We start from the raw sequence: 19,318 nt of genomic DNA, 5'->3' as shown, positions 1-19,318 counted from the left end.
ATAAGACAAAAAATAAAAAAATAATAAAAACTTGCTCTAAAATGTATATTTTCATTAAAAATATGTAAAATGGATATGTAAGGAGAGATTACAGTTTATGGTAAGAAGCATATACAACCAAACTGAAAGGAGGGCAGACAATTTGTTCACACTAGAGCTGAACAATTAATAATTGTCATATCAAAATTGCAGTTTGAAAAAGTGCAATTTTCAAAGAGTAATAGCTGCAGTTTTAATTATATTATTTACAGTTGTCTTAAGTTTTATGTGGAGAAATTTAACCTAATAACTAACCTAATAACATTCATAACATAACATTCAGTGTTCAAAGTCAGAAAAATTTATATGCTGGTCTTTTTGGCAAAAAATGCCCAGAGCTTAATATATAGAAAGTATCCAGATTTAAATCGCAATCAGAATATTGGTTAGAAAAATCACAACTAGACGTTTTCCCCAAATCGTTCAGCCCTAGTCCACAATGCACTGCTGATGGGAGTGTGGATTTGTTTGAGTGGTTATTACCCAGGCAGACACTGGAGGGCAGTATTTCCCTGAATAACAAAAAAACGGCCTCATGATTCTGATGTACTTCAGACAAGTACAGTAAACATTCAAGCCGTTATTAACATTTATACAAAACAGCAGTGTTCCCAGCCCTATTGAGACCTAATGTCTATACATCTCAGGGCTAAAAGTAAGAAATTAAGCATCAAGTCGCTGCTGAAAAGCTAAAATCCCAGAGAGTCTCTTGAAGGAGATGATTTAAAACAAAAGAAAAAGAGAAAAACACGGCCTGACAGTACATTCCTGATAATACAATAGCTGTTCTTCTGAGAGAAACACTCTTCTGATGTGTTTTATCCTACAGAGTGATCCAGTAATCGCTTCAATGAAAAAGAACGAGAGTAAAAGGATTTTGTGTTAAAGTCTGTTTTCTGTCAGAAGGGCTCGTCGTCTTCTTCGGTGAAGGGAAGCTGTGGTAGTGGGGGGAAGGGAGTAGGGGGGTATGGGCAGATTGGACCTCCATAGGCAGGTGGGCTGGGCAGGGCAGGAAGGGAACTGAAGGGGCTAGGAGTCGGAGGGTTGTGCGAGTATGAATGTAGCGCATTTTCGCTGAGGTCTTCCGATGTGGGCGATGACTTGGCCGAGTTCAAGAGTGCATTTTCGTCATACTCCTCTACCAGACCGAAGTGCTGCTCATGGCTCTGCTGCTCATGGCTCTGCTGCTCAGAGGCAGTGACATGGGCTCCACTGCGCAAGAACTCAGCAAACCTGTATGTGAGTTAAGACAGTGTAAAGAACAGCTGGTCAAAAACAGAGCTGAAAGAGTGTTGGAAGGAGCTGCTCTTAATTTGCAAACTTAGATGTTCAAACGAAGAAATTGCATTAGATGTCATAATTAATAGTCCATTCGCCAAAATGCACATTATCACAGTGTGGCATTGCAGTTTCACAAGGTCACAAATGCATTGTTTCACCCCTAGATCAGAATTAATTTTTTCCCCCATCACACTTCATTGCGCCTGTGTATATCGCTGTGGTCATCATCCAGTGTGGGCAGCGTGTCAGCAGTGGCTAATTTGATGACAAATTGTGCGCATGCAGGTCTTTTTAGGGCATAGCTAGATGTGTTCACGCTAATGACATATATGGGTCACTTACAAATGCAAACGTGGGCTGCCAAGGCGGAAATATTGGATCTGGTCTAAAAAAAATTTAATTCAAGCTTCTAGTATGAATATAGTCTTAGAATGCAGCATCGGAATAAAAGACACACAAGTGCTGTAGCCTGCTTAGTAAACCTCAAGGTCAAGTCGAGTTGAGTCAAAGTATAAGTCACACGTAATCGAGTCCAATTCTAGTCACCAAAAAAAATGACTCAAGTCCAAGTCCTGGACTGAACCCTGCCACGCTTCCTTGCACAACCGTTCATGCATAGGTAAAGACTGCATGCTGTTACTTCCATCTGAACTTACAACTGAAGTAATGTTAAAACATCTTTAAATAGTCCGTATTACCTTTGTGGAGCGCGGAGTTTTAGTACGGTGTCCCATGCAGGGAAGCCAGGATTGTTGCAGTATTTCCTCAGCTCCTCCAGAGAGGCTTTAGTGTGTCTCTCCCCTTGCTCCCTGTACTCCTCCTCCGTCAGCAGCCTGGTTTTCGGGTGCCTCCTGCTCCGGAAGAGACTCAGCAGCCAACATATTTGACTGGGGATAGAAAGGCAAATGTTAAGTTAACAGACACTAAGCAGGATATTGGGATCATATTAAAATTTTCACATGGATTAAATGAATTAATTAGCTTGGAAACAGAAACTTTATTGATTTTTTTTTTATATGACTTTGTAATTCATTTTGATAAGACCAATAACTATGTCATAAACATGTCATGGCAGATACACACTGTCATGACTTATGACAGATTATATCCAGTGATACAACAGCATTGCGTGACTATTGCCATTAATTGTCATGACATTATGACAACGTTTGATGCCAAGATAGCTAACTGTCTGCATGTGACATACGCTGTTATGACACTATAGAATATGGCATCTGTCATAATAATTACCATTAATAGTAACATTACTGAGCAAATCTGTCATAACAGTTTATGACAGCATGTGACATTTATCATGACTTGTTTATGGCACAATTGTCAGTGTTATGTAACAGGGTTCACATGAAGTGTTACCTTAATTTCTTTTATTAATTCTACTCCTGATAGGGGATCTTGCCTCAAAGTTAAATGTATTCCATAATTTAGAGTAGACATCGTCAAATCTAGACCTTTAATGACAACATCATTCCAACATTCCAATCATAGTCCTCAGGGTCACTACATGCTCTATGTTTTTGCTCTATTCCTGCTGGCAAAACACCTTTGCCAAGTACTCTGCATTCTTCACCATAGACTTACTATATCTTGGCCAAGGAAACAGGCATCTGCTCAGTGGTACCCATTTCTGCTGAAGTCTCTGCCTTGTTCAAATCCATTTTTATAGTTAAAAATTTAAGCTGCCATTTGCAGCAATTATGTTAGGACCTGACTATAACCAGTCACTGAAGCACAGCTGCTGCAGGCCTGTGGGACGATGGGCCCATACTTATGAATCCAGTAATACTAGGACTACAAGGAAACAGTTAAGTGTCTGCTATGGTTTGAAGTTCCTACCTACGAGTTATCAGGAAAATAATTGTTTTGGGAGTTTCCTTACCCAAATTCTGCCTCTGGGTGTGTTGACAATTGGAAAAAAGCAAGACCAGTAAAAACCGACAGTGTACAGGACACTGTTTCATGATGCAGTCAAATCTCAGTACCTCCATATCCCCAGCAGTATGGCCAACACCAAAGGCACAATCTTATAGCACAGCAGCGTGGCCAGTAGCATCCAGGAAATAGGGGCGTAGGTGATTCCGTGGCAGGCCACCACCATGGCTACAGCCTGCAGACCCCAGGTCATCAGGTTTAGTGTGCGCCTGTTGGTAATTGGACCATGTTTGTAGCAGAAAATAAAGCTGATAAGGCCTGACACAAGCAGGTACCCTGTGGGAAAGTAGAGCACATGTAGGGTCAGACTCATGCCTAGTATTTATAACAGTATGAATGCACACAGATTTATCTCATTCATTCTCCACTGTTGTAACTAAAAACTGAAAATGATTTTTGCTAGTTGAATTCAGCCTTATATACAACATACATACAGCTTTAAGAACAATATTAAATACTCAGGCTTTACAAAGGTGTGTGAAGCTAAAAAAAGGTACTGTCAAGACTTCATTATCCATTTGCTACATATATACAGTACTCTGCAAAAGTCAGAGACCACTCTTAATTTATGCCCAGTCAAAACAGCCATTAAGTACAATGTATTCATTTTTCAGCTTTGGAAAAAAAAACAATTATACAGACACTTCAACAACTAAATATAAAATAAAATTTTCAGTATTTACTCTGACCAAACTTTGCCTTTAGTATAGCTTCCATTCTTTTCAGGAGAGTTTTCAAAGAAATCTGCAGGGATATTTTCCAAAGTTCAGTCTTAGAAGTTTGCATTTTGCAGTTTGCATTTTGTGCTCTTAAAGATCCAAGTAATCCCAAACACATTCAGTGATGTTGAGGTCTGGACTCTGGGGTGGTCAGTCCATTGTTCCGAGAACACCAGCAGCTTCTTTGTTTGATTTGTACATTTTTTTCTTTCTCAGTAAAAGCTTGACAGCTACACATCTTCAGACTCATAGTGTTGAGCTGACTTCTCACAGTCGGAGGATGGACAGAAACACCTGTGGATTTTTTTTTTTAGATATGAAGCAAAAGTGGAACTTTTTTTTTTATTTGGTCTCTTTAAGATGAGAGGTTTCAGTATCGTTTATCTGATGGTGACAGTTTTGGTGGTCTATTAGGTCTTTATGATTGTTCTAATCTCCTCAGAAATATCTTCTCAAAAATTATTCACTTGTACTTCATAATCATTTTGACTGGAAATCAAATAATCGAAGGGTGGTCTCTGATTTTTGTACAGTACTGTATGATGGTTTAAAATTAACCTAAAACTATAACATTTCCATGTCTACTGAGACAGGATACTCTGTACTTTATCATATTTTTCAAAGAGACAGGCATCTCATAGAGGATAAAAGTAGTGAGCATCAGAATGACTAGGACAGACTGTTGGTATGCTTCTCTCACATTAAAACAAACAAATAATCAAACAATTTCTGTTTATGCAGTAGCTAGAGCGCAGAGGAAGACTGGGGAGCATTTGTAGTGTAGAAATGAAGAAGAAAAGGAAAAAGAGACATTTATGCTGTAATCCTCCCAGAGCCTTTTTGTTCCAAGCATAGAAATCAATGTTCCGGCAGCACTGCTCTGTGTCTCTCTCTTAATCCTAATATGCCTGTGGTTCTCGCCATTTACATACTGATGCGAACCCAGTGAGAGCTTTAAAAACAGGCAAATTGATTTGGCAGAGAACAGAGTCTATTGAACAGTCAAGAGGCAGTCACTCCAGTATTCAAACACTTGGCCTCGTATTATGACACTAACTAAGCCAGGATATAGAACTGAAAAGGTAAATGCTCCAGCTTGTTACTGTGTAATGTTGATTTGGGGAAATTCTGCCTGACCAATTATGCAATAATTTACAGTGGATAATACTTGTTTAAATAGTATATTAGAAATCTTTACATACACTTACTAATCATTTGTTGTAGGTAAAATGGCATTATGTCCTGACGGAGAAAGCAAATGTATAACATTTGATTTTAACCCTGCTAATTTTAGGTGTTTGAAGTCTAAAGGAATGAATTTTTGATCCATAAATCCATTAAGTGACCTTAACAACCGATTTCAAAACCATGTCCTCTTTATCTATGTTTGTTCATACGATTTTAATTGTTATTTCTGTGCTAAGAGTTTTTACACACTCTCACCTATACGTTGTATCAAACAGTGGTGAACGAAGTACACAAATCATGTACTTGAGTTAAAGCAGAGATACCCAAGGTAAAATATTACTCCAGTAAAAGTAGAAGTTCCTCCCTTTAGACCTCCACTTGAGTAAAAGTACAAAAGTATTTTCCCTCAAATGTACTTAAGTATCAAAAGTGAAAGTACTAAAAGATTAATTATGAATGTCCTATTATCATTTTTATAACAAGACTCTGCTTCATTAACTCATTTTAGGTGAAAATACTCCAGTGTCACTCTTGGTAAAACCATCTTTTAATAGAATGTCATTACTTAGTGATGCTGAGCTCTACTAAAATGATCATAAGCACAAAACACTGAAGGCAAACAATTTCCATTAGGTAGAACTGAGTGGCTCTGAAATGACTTTTTGCAAACAAGCAAAGTTTCGGTTTAACATTTATATGCAACTTAGTTACAAGTTTAAGTTTAATAAAAACTTTAAACTCAGGTTCACCAATGAGTTTTCCTTTATTGTACTGCATCTGTAGGTCTCTGTTCATAAACATAAACTAGTCAAAATGAACTTACTATAGAATGAAATAGTGTTTGTATAAATTCAGAAAAAAGAAACAGTCACAACTGCATATGTGTACATATTTCTATATTGTGGTCTATTTACACAAATTTAGGTTAGTTCCATCATTTATGTAGGAATAGGCACTTCCAAACTTCTATGCTTTTACACTGATGTTGAACCGTGTGCTTGCACTGGGTCGGTATGACCAACAGGTCAAAACAAGCTCAAAACAAAGTGTGCGCTGTGCCCTGATTGGTGTTCTTGCTTTGTGCTTCTTTCATTTTGACATGTTACATTTTTGTACACACGCCAAAAGGAACAACAGATTTCTAATAATGTAGTGGAGTAAAAAGTAAGATATTTGACTTTGAAATGTAGTGGAGTGAAAGTAAAAATTTGCTCAAAATTGAAATACACTGAAGTACAGATACACAAAAAAACGACTTAAGTACAGTAACAAACTACATTTACTTCATCACTGTCCACCACTGGTATCAAACAATGGCTGTCAGTGCAAAGGTTTAGCGTTTCCTCTTTGTATCAGACAATGATACCTGAGACGCCAGCTGTTACTGCGGTACAGAGATCTGCAGTCCTCAGGCTGTGGAAAACTGCTGCTTAGGTTAGAGGCGTGGCACACCTTTTCACCTGAAACTAGTTCAACAACTATTCACCTCAACGTTCCAAGTGAAACTGTCTGATGATCCTTATGGATCCATAACTAAGACTGAAACAGTAATTATACCCCTGCACATGTTTTGGGAGTTACCCTGTGTCCAACAGGTTTTCATCGAATACTGAACAGATGTCTGAGACTAAGGGCGTTCATCTCATGGCTTCGCCCATCCTTTTCCTTTGCAGTGATTTTTTTTCAACAGCGCTCTCAATTTTCTTAACAGCAACCAAGAAGCCAGTTTTGCAGCATGTATAATGCTGTGCAACACCACCCTTCACTTACTTTACTTACAGTTAACAATTACAACTTTTTCTCCATTGTCCAGGAGTTTTTTGAGGAACTTAGATATAAGATAATCTACTTGTAAAGGAAGGGAAAAGTCAAAGGAAAGAATGAAATTTTGGAACTCTAATTTAGGAGTTTCCAAAACTAGAGTTCCAAAATTATTAAAAATTACAAAGAAAATGCAACTCCTAACATCAGATAAACAGCACTTAAAGCTTTCATTTTTGAGAGAGAGGAGAAAATCAAGCTCCACTCTTGTTTCAAATCTGAAAAAAATCCACAGGTGTTTCTGTCCATCCTTCCACTGTGAGAAGACAACTCAGCACTATAGGTCTGAAAGGATGTGTAGCTGAAATATTTAGTTGTTGAGGCTTCTGTGTAATTTTCTATTAAATATATGCTTCCTACTTTTTCCTGACACTGACAAGTGAATAACATGAACTTTTTCTGTTTTGACTGGAAATTAAACAAATGAAGGGTGTTCTCTGACTTTTGCACAGTACTGCTTTTCATATGAGGCCATCTGTCAGGAAGCAGGAAGCAAAATAGTCTAAACTGACAAATATCTGATTTAAACAATCTTAATTCTCTTCAAGATAAAAAATAAAAAAAATGAAATGAAAAGACTTCTTCATAAAGCAAACTGAAACAATTAATAAATGTGCATTTGCAAACAACAGCACCTTGAAGATGGTTTAAATTTATGTAAAAGGCCCACACAAAGGAAGCAGACTACTCACTCCCCAGTCTGTATATGGAAACTAAGGTTAAAAAATAACCTGTCTTGAACTCATCGTTTTTGTGATGTAACAAATACAACTTTTACAGTCTACAGCAGCTTAGCCCTGCCTATTCACACTAAAGTTACAAAGAGTGTTTCAGCACAGACTGCTTTCTGAATGAGACATAATACAGGGAACAGAGAACAGAGCTCTTTTACATTTACCAGTCTTAACGGCACATGTAAAATAAATCTTGAATCATTTTTAGGACATAAACCCCCACAAATGTAATAACATTGTTTTATGTGTGGCTAAAAAGGAAGGCATTAAGAAAGAACATAATGAAAGTGTCAAATACCTAGGACTTCTCTCCAATACACCCTCATGATGTCATCCCCTTCATTCAACACCTTCTGGATGCCCAGGTAGGAAAGGCCAGATCCAGCACCGAACAACACTAGGAAAAGTCCTCGCTGTAATGAGCAAAAAGTGGAAAAAAAACAAAAAACACTTCATTATAAACAGACTGCTATATTTCATATAACCTGTGAGTTAGTTGGTGCAGTATAGTTATTTTGGAACAACAGTATTCAGAAGTTAGCTGACTGACGACAGCTTGACATTATGACACAAGTTTGTAAAAGATCATGTCTCTGTGATCTTTCTATACATTTGACTACAAATTACTAAAATCAACACTAAATATACATATTTCTCACCTTTGGAACAAAGCTTTTCAGGACCAAAAGCAGAAAAACTAAAATGGAGACCATCCCCAGTGAAATCCCTGAGATGTAGAAAAATAATGAGCTCCTAGAAGGGGAAAAAAGTTAATGACAGATGAGAATGACGTTTTTTACCATCCACATACAAGCTTAAGGTCCCAAGAAAATATATGAACTAAATGTTAAAAAAAAACATCAAAATTTAGACTAAACCTTGGGATCTACCATTCCTCTCCAACACATTCCTCTAAAATAAAAAAAAATAAAAAAACAAATGTCAGCTGCTGCTTACCTACATACAGCTCCAGCAAAAAAGAAAAGAATGAGTCCACTTGCAAAGAGGAAAAAGCGCATCCAGTTAAACCCTGAAATTTAAAACAGATGAATATGAATTACTGTTTGAATTCAGTCACACAAAAATGGGGTCGGCTGGTCTGTATCATGTTTAACAAGCTTCATGCTGAGAGAACTCTGCACTGGAATTAAGCTGTTAGTGTGGATCTTTTGTTGTTGTCCAGGGGCCGTATTACAGAAACTTCTTAAGTCTGAAATCTTATCTTATCTGCTTAGTCACCATTACAACTTCAGTTAGGACTGAATTTAGGACAGAAGCTCTTACAGAACAACAGTTCTTAAGTTCATTAACTCCAGATAAGAAAACAGTATTACAGAAACATCCTAAAAAGACAAAAGTTCCTAAATTCTGTCCTAACTTTAAGACAACCCCAGGGGTGTCTTAACTTCTTTTTCTATTGTTTTATGCAGTGACAGGCAGCATAGTTCACTCTAACTAGCTTAATGATGTTACATTTATCAACATCAAAAATGGTGCTTTGACTTATGAGGTCTTTTTCTAACAACGTTTCAAAAAGCACAATATTCTTAACTTAAAGTTTATCACATTCCTTGTTTTGTCTGACCTTTTTTACATCAGTAATGGTAGCTAGCTGTTTGGCTAATTAACCTGATTATTTTGTTTGTGTGTTTGCGGTTCAGCTCTGCACGGATGGTCAGTTGCTAGGTAACAGACATGACAGCTGATCGTCAACTTCGAGCAAGGAAGTTCCTAACATAATGCATTCGTTTAAAATCTTATCTTGACCTGTTAGATTTTAAGACAAAAAGGAAAGGGAGTTTCTGTAATACGGCCCCAGATTTTATTGTCTTCATTTTGTGTCGTTTCCCATCAACATTTAAGCAGAATTTAATCTCTCCCAAAAGGAGACTGAGAGGGAGCCGAGGGGTTCTTTCTCCATGAATGGTACCATTTAATTAGCTGAAGCGCAAAAAGATCCTTAAAACAAATGACTCCAATACACTCGCTTTTCAGTCTGATGGGTCTCCAGCTAAAATGAAGCTAAATACAGTTTTGTTTTTTCCCCAGGGAACAAAGGTCTACCTCTTCAGTTAATGAAAAAGAACGATTAGCACCCATACGGGGCACAGCCTGACCTCGCTGTAACTGTAGCAAAACGCAAACAGCAAAGATACGAGCACTAAACACCAGAAATGACACTTGCATGCACAAACACACACATTACATATGATACAAAACAGAAGGGGCAAGAGTGAATGATGATGGTCAGTTGCTCACTCTGTCCTGCGACATGAAGGGTGTACTCTGCACTGGCCCTGGGAGACTTTGTCATGAAGAAAACATCCTCTTCAGCAAGTGGAATGTCCAGCATCTTTTCCTTGTGTACCCTGGAGGGCCAGTAGGGTTCAATCATACATGTTGCCAGTGTTAAAAGATTCTTAAAGGGATCATGGCAGTTTCTGGCCTCCATGGGGTACACGACGTAGACATCCTCAGAACTTGTCACACTGACCTACACATAGGGGAAAACATACTGCATTGGACATAGTTTCATCTATGGCAACTGCAGCAATGTATGATGAAATGCTATAAGCAAGTCATGTAGCAATTTGTTTGCACATTATTACAGTAGCAGTCATAATGATAGCAATAGTAGTTTAGCTATTAGACTGACCAGTTAAAGAGTAACTACACCCCGCTATTTTCAGCTAACTCCACCCCTGGCTCAACTTTGAAAAATGCTCAAAAATGGGAGGGGCACGTTGGGAGGGGCACTGTAGTGATGTTCGGGTTTGGAGGTGGGGCTGCGAGGGAAATCAGGCAGGCTGGGCTGCTGTGTTTGTATAACCAAAGTTAGCTACCAGAAAATATGGAGAGAGACAGAATCAAACAGCACTTTTGCAACTGAGAGGTCTTATGAGGCTGACGATTTTTCTCCACCACCATCCCCATTTTTGACGAGGGACGGTGTTTCTGATCAGGCAGTGTGACTTGAGCCTTACCAGTATGACTCAAACCGCTGAAGAGTAAAGTTACTCCTCAAATTTACGTTCTCCTTCATAAATCGAACCCCCGTGCGCAAGCACTCACTGAACAGAAATCAACGGCAAACAACACTGGAACTACGGAGAGCGAAAAAGAAAGTTCGAAAAAGGCTGCACGGACAAAAGGTTGACACAGTCACTAACAATGGCCATTTAATGTTAACCTTTCCTGAACCGTAGTTCCAGTGTTGCTTGCCACTTATTTCTGTTCAGTGACTCACACGCCCGAGCGTTCGATTTGTGAAGGGAAATGTGAATCGGCTGCAACACCGGCAGCTATATAGAGACTCCTTCAGGCTACCTAATCATACGTTGAACATTATTAATAAATGTGCTTATCATAACATCTTTATTACAAACTAAGCTCAGATTAACTGGGTTATTTACAGTTGTTACAGACATCTACCTTGTGAGGTGGTGCTGGGGGTATTTAGCTCTGTGTGGTTATGTCCTCGCTCCAGGGTCCTGTGCTTTCATATTTATGAGTGTGGCACGAGTAGGGCGTCATCAGGGGGCGGTAACATTGGTTTGCTGATTTGCATACTGTGACGTTTCATCCTACTTCAATATGAAGACACGTTATCTGCGCCTATAGCAGAGTGGAATCAGATGGGCGCTGCAGACGCGGAACTGACCACGATAAAAATGTTATTTTTATAGTTTGGAAAGATGTGTTCACATTTCAGCTAAGGCTGGTGTATATTATTATTACAAAGTAAAGCATTTCAGCTGTTAATGAAAAGAAAAAGGTCTTAGGGTGTAGTTACTCTTAAACAACATTTGGGTACAGACAAGAACATAAGGCTGTCTGTTCCGGCTGGTAAATTTGTGTGTAGGTACCTGGAATGTGGACCAGATGTCTTTCCATTTGATTCCTGCAGCAGTGTAACAAAAACATCGACTTCCATAATACTTAGCGGTGTAGTGTCCCTTCACATAGGTGCAATCTGTGGCAAGATGAATCATTAGCACAGCTTGTAAAGCACAAACTCCTTAGCCAGTGAGAGTGTGTAGTTACAAATGTATCTGCTCATAGCAAACGTTAAAACACTTTAGTGAGCAAATTTTATACTCACGATTTACAGTGCTAAGTCAAAGTGTCATTGAATATAAGAACTATTAACTCCTTTCTACTTTCCAGCTTTACCCCAGTCCTGTACTCAACTTGTTCTACACAGGTTCATGTTTTCCCGCTCTAGGACACCTGATTCAGCTCCAGAAGGACTTGACCATTAGCTATGTTTGCCACCTGTCCAGGATTTTCCTGGACTGTCCTAGAGTTTGGTTGTCTGTCCAGGATATCCAAGGATTTTCATATGTTGCCATTTCTTTTTATCCAGTCAAGTCGTTTATATTCAAAGAACAGGTTTGATTGGTTCAAATTACCCTTAACTTGGTGACAACTCTTCCAGAAAGGTGTACTATTGGTGACATGTTTAGACACTAGGCAGCCTAAGAAGATCTGGGCCCATATTCACAAAGCTTCTATGAGTAGGAGTGTTGATTTAGGATCAGATTCATGTCTTCTTTGCTTTGACTTTACTGACTGGAACAGATCCTTGACCAGCACTCCTAATCTGAGAAGCTTTGCGAACACAGGCCCGAGTTCTGTTGCTAAACTATCTACCTAATATTGAACAATGAGCATAGCTACACGTAGAGCTGGGCAATATGAAAATATTGCATTATCATGATAAATTATATCACAATGTGCTTTTCTAAGTATAGTGTGGACATCATCACTTCCCAATTGCATGTTTAATTAAAACGAGAGCAGAATTACTCCAGGAAAGTGTAAGAAATGTTGAATACAAGTAACTGGATTCATTGTTTTTGATAGAAGTGTCGCGTTTATCGCTATTAAGAGACACAGCTTTTGCTACAGTATTTTGAAAAAGTGGCACTATATGTCTGTTCTACTTTATCATATGCCAGAAGAAATAAATATCGTGAGAAATCATGAATCGTAAAAACTTCCTTAAGTATTGTGATATTACATTTTGCCATATCACCCACCTCAAGCTACACCACTGAATTTAGTATGAATCAATCAATCAATCAATCAAGCTACTGACCGAGTGTCCACGAATTCTACAAGGCTGATCTGGTAACTCTACCACAAGCTTATTAGCTATAAATTCAGGTGCAGAAAACACAAAACTGTGCAGTGCTGGTGGCAAACAGGACTGGATTTGGGAAACACTGGTTTAAGCAGTTGTACCTTTATTTGAAATGACATATCTCGGTTTCCACACATCAACATTCAGTAACGGCTTATCCTATTCATAACCAACCCGGCCAAGTTAAATAGCTAACTTTTCAACACACTTGAGAGAACAAGAAAACAATCAAATGAGGATTCCTTCCCCCAAACACTGACAGTTCCTGATGGTTTTGGTCATAAGTAACGTAGGTTAGATTAGTTAAATCTCTAGAACTGCCTTTTCAAAAAAAAGTTTACTTTATTTTACAACCTTTAAACTTAGCTGTCCACTTGTAAAGTAGGTCATACTGTTTAGTCTGTAACTTTGCTTTGGTTTGAAAGATGCAGAAACTGCATTATTTTTAGCATTAACCAGCTAGGTTAGCTTGATAGCTAACGACAGTCGTACAGGATCTTAATGTAATTTAATGCAGTAAACATGACGGCCAGCTAGTTAACAAATGTGATCGTCACTTTAACAGACCCTGGTTACTTATTTGTGGTTACTGGTAATCCGTAAATATTGCTCTGTGTAAATAACGCTACATGTCGTTGACTCTGTTGTTGGCTACGGAGCTAAAGTCAGCTTCCTGTTCGAATTTTTCCGTTCCACCTTAAATGGTGCCGCGGTTACACGGTGGCGCTTCAGAATCATATTTATTCGAACTCATAGGACATGATGTAACTGCTGCACCATTTAAGGTGAAACGGGAAAATTCGAATAAGCACCTGGCGACCAGCAGTGCATTAGCTTTACGGCTACCTGGTACGGATATTTTATTTACCTGCGTACGAATACCGACTGTTTCCTTCAGCGAGTGAGATGAGAACGATAATAAGTAAACCGCGGATAGACAGGCGCGCCTTCTCCATGTTAGATGAGGTTAGTTTACACGAGAGAAGCAGCAGCAGCGCGCTGAGTGTTACCTTAAGCTAAGCTAGGCTAGGCTAGGCTAAGCTAACCCAAACTAAGCTAACGCAAGCTTCCACTTTCAAATTCGGTGCGTTGCCGTGTTACAGACATGACTAACACAGTCGGAGGGCTCGTTCAGCAAAACAGTAAATACTAGTCATTAAAGTGGCACATTTGCTTCGTAATGATAAATTTAAGTCACTTCACACCAACACGTCTTTAACAATGTAATTCAGTAAACTATGTGAAGCTGTGCTTGAATCACCACCAAAAGAAGGGGTTGAGTGGAGGTGGAATCGATTAGTTGGGTCTCTACGAGTGGTTTAACTGACAGGGACCCTGAAGTTTTTAAAAATAAACAACATTTCTCCCACGTTATAAATGTTTAATATAGCCTGAATCTCTCATTATTAAGCATGTATGTGACATTGTTAAACTAAAAGACTGCCAAAGCCTGTAAGATATCATTTATGAGCGTAAATAAAGATAAACACACAGGGACATTTACACAAGTAACAGTTTATGATATATATATATATATATATATATATATATATATATATATACACCGATCAGGCATAACATTATGACCACCTCCTTGTTTCTACACTCATTGTCCATTTTATCAGCTCCATTTACTACATAGGTGTAGTTCTACAGTTACTGACTGTAGTCCATCTGTTTCTCTGCATACTGTGTTAGCCCCCATTTACCCTGTTCTTCTGTGGACAGGACCCCCATGGACCCTCACAGAGCACTGCAGTAACACTGGCTGCGGTGGTGGTGTGTTAATGTGTGTTGTGCTGGTACGAGTGGATCAGACACGGCAGTGCTGCTGGAGTTTCAAACACTGTGTCCACTCACTGTCCACTCTATTAGACACTCCTACCTTGTTGTCCACCTTGTAGATGTAAAGTCAGAGACGATGGCTCATCTGCTGCTGCACAGTTTGTGTTGGTCATCCTCTAGTCCTTCATCAGTGGTCACAGGATGCTGTTGGTGGCTGGATATTTTTGGTTGGTGGACTATTCTCAGTCCAGCAGTGACACTGAGGGTAAAGACCCCAGCAGCTGCTGTGTCTGATCCACTCAGACCGGTGCAACACACACTAACACACCACCACCACATCATTGTTACTGCAGTGCTGAGAATGATCCACCACCCAAATAGTACCTGCTCTGTGAGGGTCCATGGGGGTTCTGACCACTGAAGAACAAGGTAAACAGGGCTAAGTACGCAGAGATGGACTACAGTCTGTAATTGTAGAACTACAGAGTGCACCTATACAGTAAGTGGAGCTGATAAAATGGACAATGGGCGTAGAAACAAGGTCATAATGTTATGCCTGATCGGGGTATATGTACTGGTGGTTTATTTTCCAGCTGTTGTCAGCCACAGCTACTCTGTACATAAGCAGAGTTTTCTCTAATTGCTCATTTGCTACCCTGCTCACATTTTCTCTCAGTCTCTTCGCTCTCCCAGCCCCTCCCTCTACAGTAAGAGTTCTTAGCAAAATGAACCCAGTGAATACATGCTGAAGAACATACAGCCTGAAACTTACATGTAAACATTTCTTAAACACGCTACCATATTTTATTTTTTATTCTTCTCCAGTATCTTAAACTCAGCAAATTAAATAAAAATTCTGCACTCACATTTGAAGAAATCAGCCATATTTAAGTTTGTCCCCTGTAGATGTGTTAACTTTGCTTAGTAAACAAACAGAACATATTCATTTGATCAAGGGTATTAAAAGTTTTGCATACAACTGTACCGGTATATGTCTCTATATATGTCCAAATGTATCCAGACATCCTTTCTAATTAGTCAGTTCAGCTACTTTAAGCTTTTCAGCTACAGCTACTGACATAGAAATGCTCTGAAGCAACTGCCCATGAGCCTAAGGCAAATGTTGTCTAGAGGGGTATAAATCTGTCTTCTCTGGAGTGATGGAGCTCCAAACATACCTTTGGGATGAGCTGGAGTGATCCAGAACCGATCATCCAACATCAGAACCTGACCTCACTAATGCTCTTGTGGCTGAATGCAATCAAATCCTCACAGCAACGTTCCAGCATCTAGTGTAAAGCCTTCCCAGAACAGTAGAGACTGTTACTGCTGTGAAGGGGGGACAAACTCTATATCAATACCCTTTTAGAAGAAATGTTGGATGAACTGATGCCTTCAAACTTTTAGAGATGCAGTGTATATACTACAATTTTTTGATTGCGCTTCTTTCCCCATCTGCTTGTCCAATCTTGCAGCCTGAAAGATCTCAGATTTTCAGATGTAGACTCATTTTGTCAATGTGAGCCCATTAATCAATGCTCTCCAAATGTCTCCTATTGTTTTTTGTAGTGTGTGCAGTGGTAACACATCAAAGGAAGTCTAGCATAAGGCTTTGTACTCAACATTTTTGATCTCGTCATGAAACCTCGATGAGTGTCTGTCTGACTCTCTCTCCCTCTATCTCTCTCTTTTTCTATCTGTCTCTCTCTTCCTCTCTTCCTGTCTCTCACTCGCTCGCTCACCGAACACTCCGAGGCACAGACGCAGTCAAGCTGGGGAAAAATGTAAAACCAAAAACTTTGCAAAGGCCTGATGAAAATGTCATCTCACTGTAGCGCTCGCCCTTTGAAATGGAAGGGGGATTTTTGTGGTGGGCGTATGCACAGCAGGCGGCTGCTTTCTCATTTCTCTAGGATGCTGAGACGACAGCAGCTTTTTCCTGACAGGCACACCCACGCCAGGCTGAGGCCTACTGTCACAGACGCTCTCTTGCATACTGCAGAGCACACAGTACTGCAGATGCTGCTGTTTAAGTTTTAAACATTCGTGCTTCATCGGCTCGGAGTGGTGAAGCTCTGCTCTAGTTCAAATTGGGAATGCATCGTTCAGCGTTTCATGAAAAGACTGACATGAGATAACGCTTCTTTGTAGCACCTTCTGGCCTATCTGTTGTTTCTGCTGCAGTCAGGACAATTTGATTCATGAAATGAGTACACAAAAACATATAGGGTTGGGATGTAACAGAGTGCAAGTATTCACATTCTGTATTCACAATAATGAAGTATCTGTATTCAGATCAAGTTAAATTTTGTAAAGACAATATTTAAAATACATTTACCTTTGGATTTTTTAGGAGATTACATTTACAACATTTACTGAATAGTTTAAACAATATACAGCATCTTTAAAAGAAACACCATCAGAGCTTGTTAACAATTTTGAAATCAGCACATGGTATGTAATGACGTACTCTAATGAAAAACTCAAAAAACAACTAGTAACAGTGAGGAACGGTGTGACTTTAATAAAAATTACAACTGCAGAGTTTTCCCATGCGTCTTATTCTTACCAAGATGCATTCTGAATGTATTCTAAATGAATTGTGAATATGTAATGTTTTATGTATTGTAATGGAATACAGTATTAAATACATTTATGACAGCATATTCAGTATTCAGCCATAAATACTTTAGTACTCTGCCCTACACTGATCAAACATTACAAAAAAATCAGAATATTTTTTATTAGGACACACAGGGTTGTGGAACAATGAAAATTTTGCAAGCTTCTTTCTGCAGGCCCTGTAGAGGCCATTCGCTGAAGGAATGGAAAATCAAACACTGTTACCAGATTAACTGTGACACTGTGTGAAATGTTGAGCTGCTAGCGAGCAATGAGGGGTGTAAGGAGAGGAGTGAGGATGCTGCTGTGGAAACAATTGGTGCCTCTCCATAAAGGTGGCTGTGCTTAGATAAAACTTTCTTCACATCAAAATATCATGTATAACTGCTCCAATAAATATTTATACACAATAAAAAAAATATAGTTGAAAAGTTTGCTTCCAGTTTTGTAAATCAAAATATATTCCATCATTATGAATAAAAGAATGCATAGTTCAGCTGAGGGGAACAGGTGGAAATGACATTTTACAGCTACTGCGATTAAAAATAAAATCAAGCATCATTTTATCACTTTACCAAGATGTTCCAAAGGCAGACATCGTGTACAGCTGAAGTGTCTGACATGATCTTATCAGCTATGTGTTAACACTTCTTTAGCTGACATTCACAGCACTGTATATGTGTAAGCCTCATAAGTGCTTTCAATAGAATTTGCCATCAACAAACTTCTTAAACCACATATTTAGCTATCTGAAAGTGGATTGCTATCTTTTTAAAAAAGAATAAGTCAAACATGTTGAAGTTTGCACATCCGTTTTTTGTTTTGTTTTGACAGTGAGTGGATGCATGGTGTTGCAGATACAGTGGAGCATTTGGAAAAACAAGCATACAACGGTTAGAGGAAGGCTTTGTGGTTTCTTTTAAGGCACAAAAAGTCCCATTAATCTAAAAGTGACAATTCTGTGCCAGTGTTTGCCCTGCAGCATGTGTGTTACAGTAGAGCTTTAACTGGAACATCATTTCTTAACAGACTTTAAAGAAAAGTGGTGGTTAAAGAGGTTAAAGAAGTGGTGGAAGTTCCGAAATCCGGTGTTATTGTTGATAATGCAAGTTAAGGGCCTTGTAGGCGGAGGTTCGAGCCTGCACGATCACGATCTTTCCCATTTGGGCTGCACGCTTGTGGTGTTTGTAACAAAAACCACTACCACATTCATCACTTTTTGACGGATTTAGCAGAAGAGCAGGCCAGATGAGACTTTTCAAAAGCTGATTTTGAAACGGCTAGACGGGTTTATGGTCACATGTTCATTTAGAACTGCTTTACTGCGCTTTTGGTAGAATCATCAAGGGCTGCTTTCCCAGACTAAGTCTAAGCCTAGGCTATATGGAATATAGTATAACACCTTTGATATTACAGTTTAGTCCAAACTAGGGCTAAGCTCTCTTTAAATGTAATTTTAACCCAGTAAACCGATTATTATTCAGGTATTAACCTTAAGGCTTATTATCCAGTAACTATTATTAGTCTAAATTGTTCGGTTATTACTGATAAACTACAATGTAAGTTAAGTTGTGATTAGAGTGATGAATTGAAGTATGGGCCCACATATAGGTCCTTAGGGATTAAAGGGGAATTCCAGTGATTTTTGAGAAAATTCTGCATAATTCAGTCATGCAAATGTAAACGAAGACATTCAGAGTGGTTTGATGTGAAATGTTTCATTGTTAGTGAAACTTACTGACTTCAATTTCTTTACAGTGATGGTGATGTGAACCAGGGGTCACAATGTCTCCAACACAAATACAGCCATTTGATTTACTTTCCAAAACCTACAGTGAACCTACGTGTGTCTTCTGAGTTTCATATGTTATGTTGATAATGGTAAAATCGTGGTTAATTCAGATCATCAGATGTCAATTCACCACCCTTCTATGTAATAACATGTAATAAGTAACTCTGTGAAGGAAGTTTCAGAGGAATTAAATTCTTCAGATGTCTGGTTCCTATCACCACCACTGTAAATAATTCTAAAT

The 19,318-nt window shown here is 38.8% G+C and overlaps 1 protein-coding gene across 1 annotated transcript; it reads right to left on the bottom strand.

Moving 5' to 3' along the window:
- On the bottom strand, positions 1-13,898 carry nemp2 (nuclear envelope integral membrane protein 2). Its single transcript, XM_036557111.1, has 9 exons — positions 13,747-13,898; positions 11,599-11,705; positions 9,992-10,226; positions 8,690-8,762; positions 8,392-8,485; positions 8,031-8,145; positions 3,321-3,546; positions 2,019-2,207; positions 1-1,272 (listed from the first exon to the last, which is right to left on the bottom strand). Exons 1-9 carry the CDS (start codon positions 13,832-13,834, stop codon positions 939-941), a joined length of 1,461 nt encoding a protein of 486 aa, XP_036413004.1. The 5' UTR covers positions 13,835-13,898; the 3' UTR covers positions 1-938.
- Positions 13,899-19,318: the final 5,420 nt, after the last annotated feature.

The sequence above is a fragment of the Colossoma macropomum genome, unplaced genomic scaffold (genome assembly GCF_904425465.1).
Source record: "Colossoma macropomum unplaced genomic scaffold, Colossoma_macropomum, whole genome shotgun sequence".
Lineage (NCBI taxonomy): Eukaryota > Metazoa > Chordata > Actinopteri > Characiformes > Serrasalmidae > Colossoma > Colossoma macropomum.
This window is presented reverse-complemented; position numbering and strand designations above follow the sequence as displayed.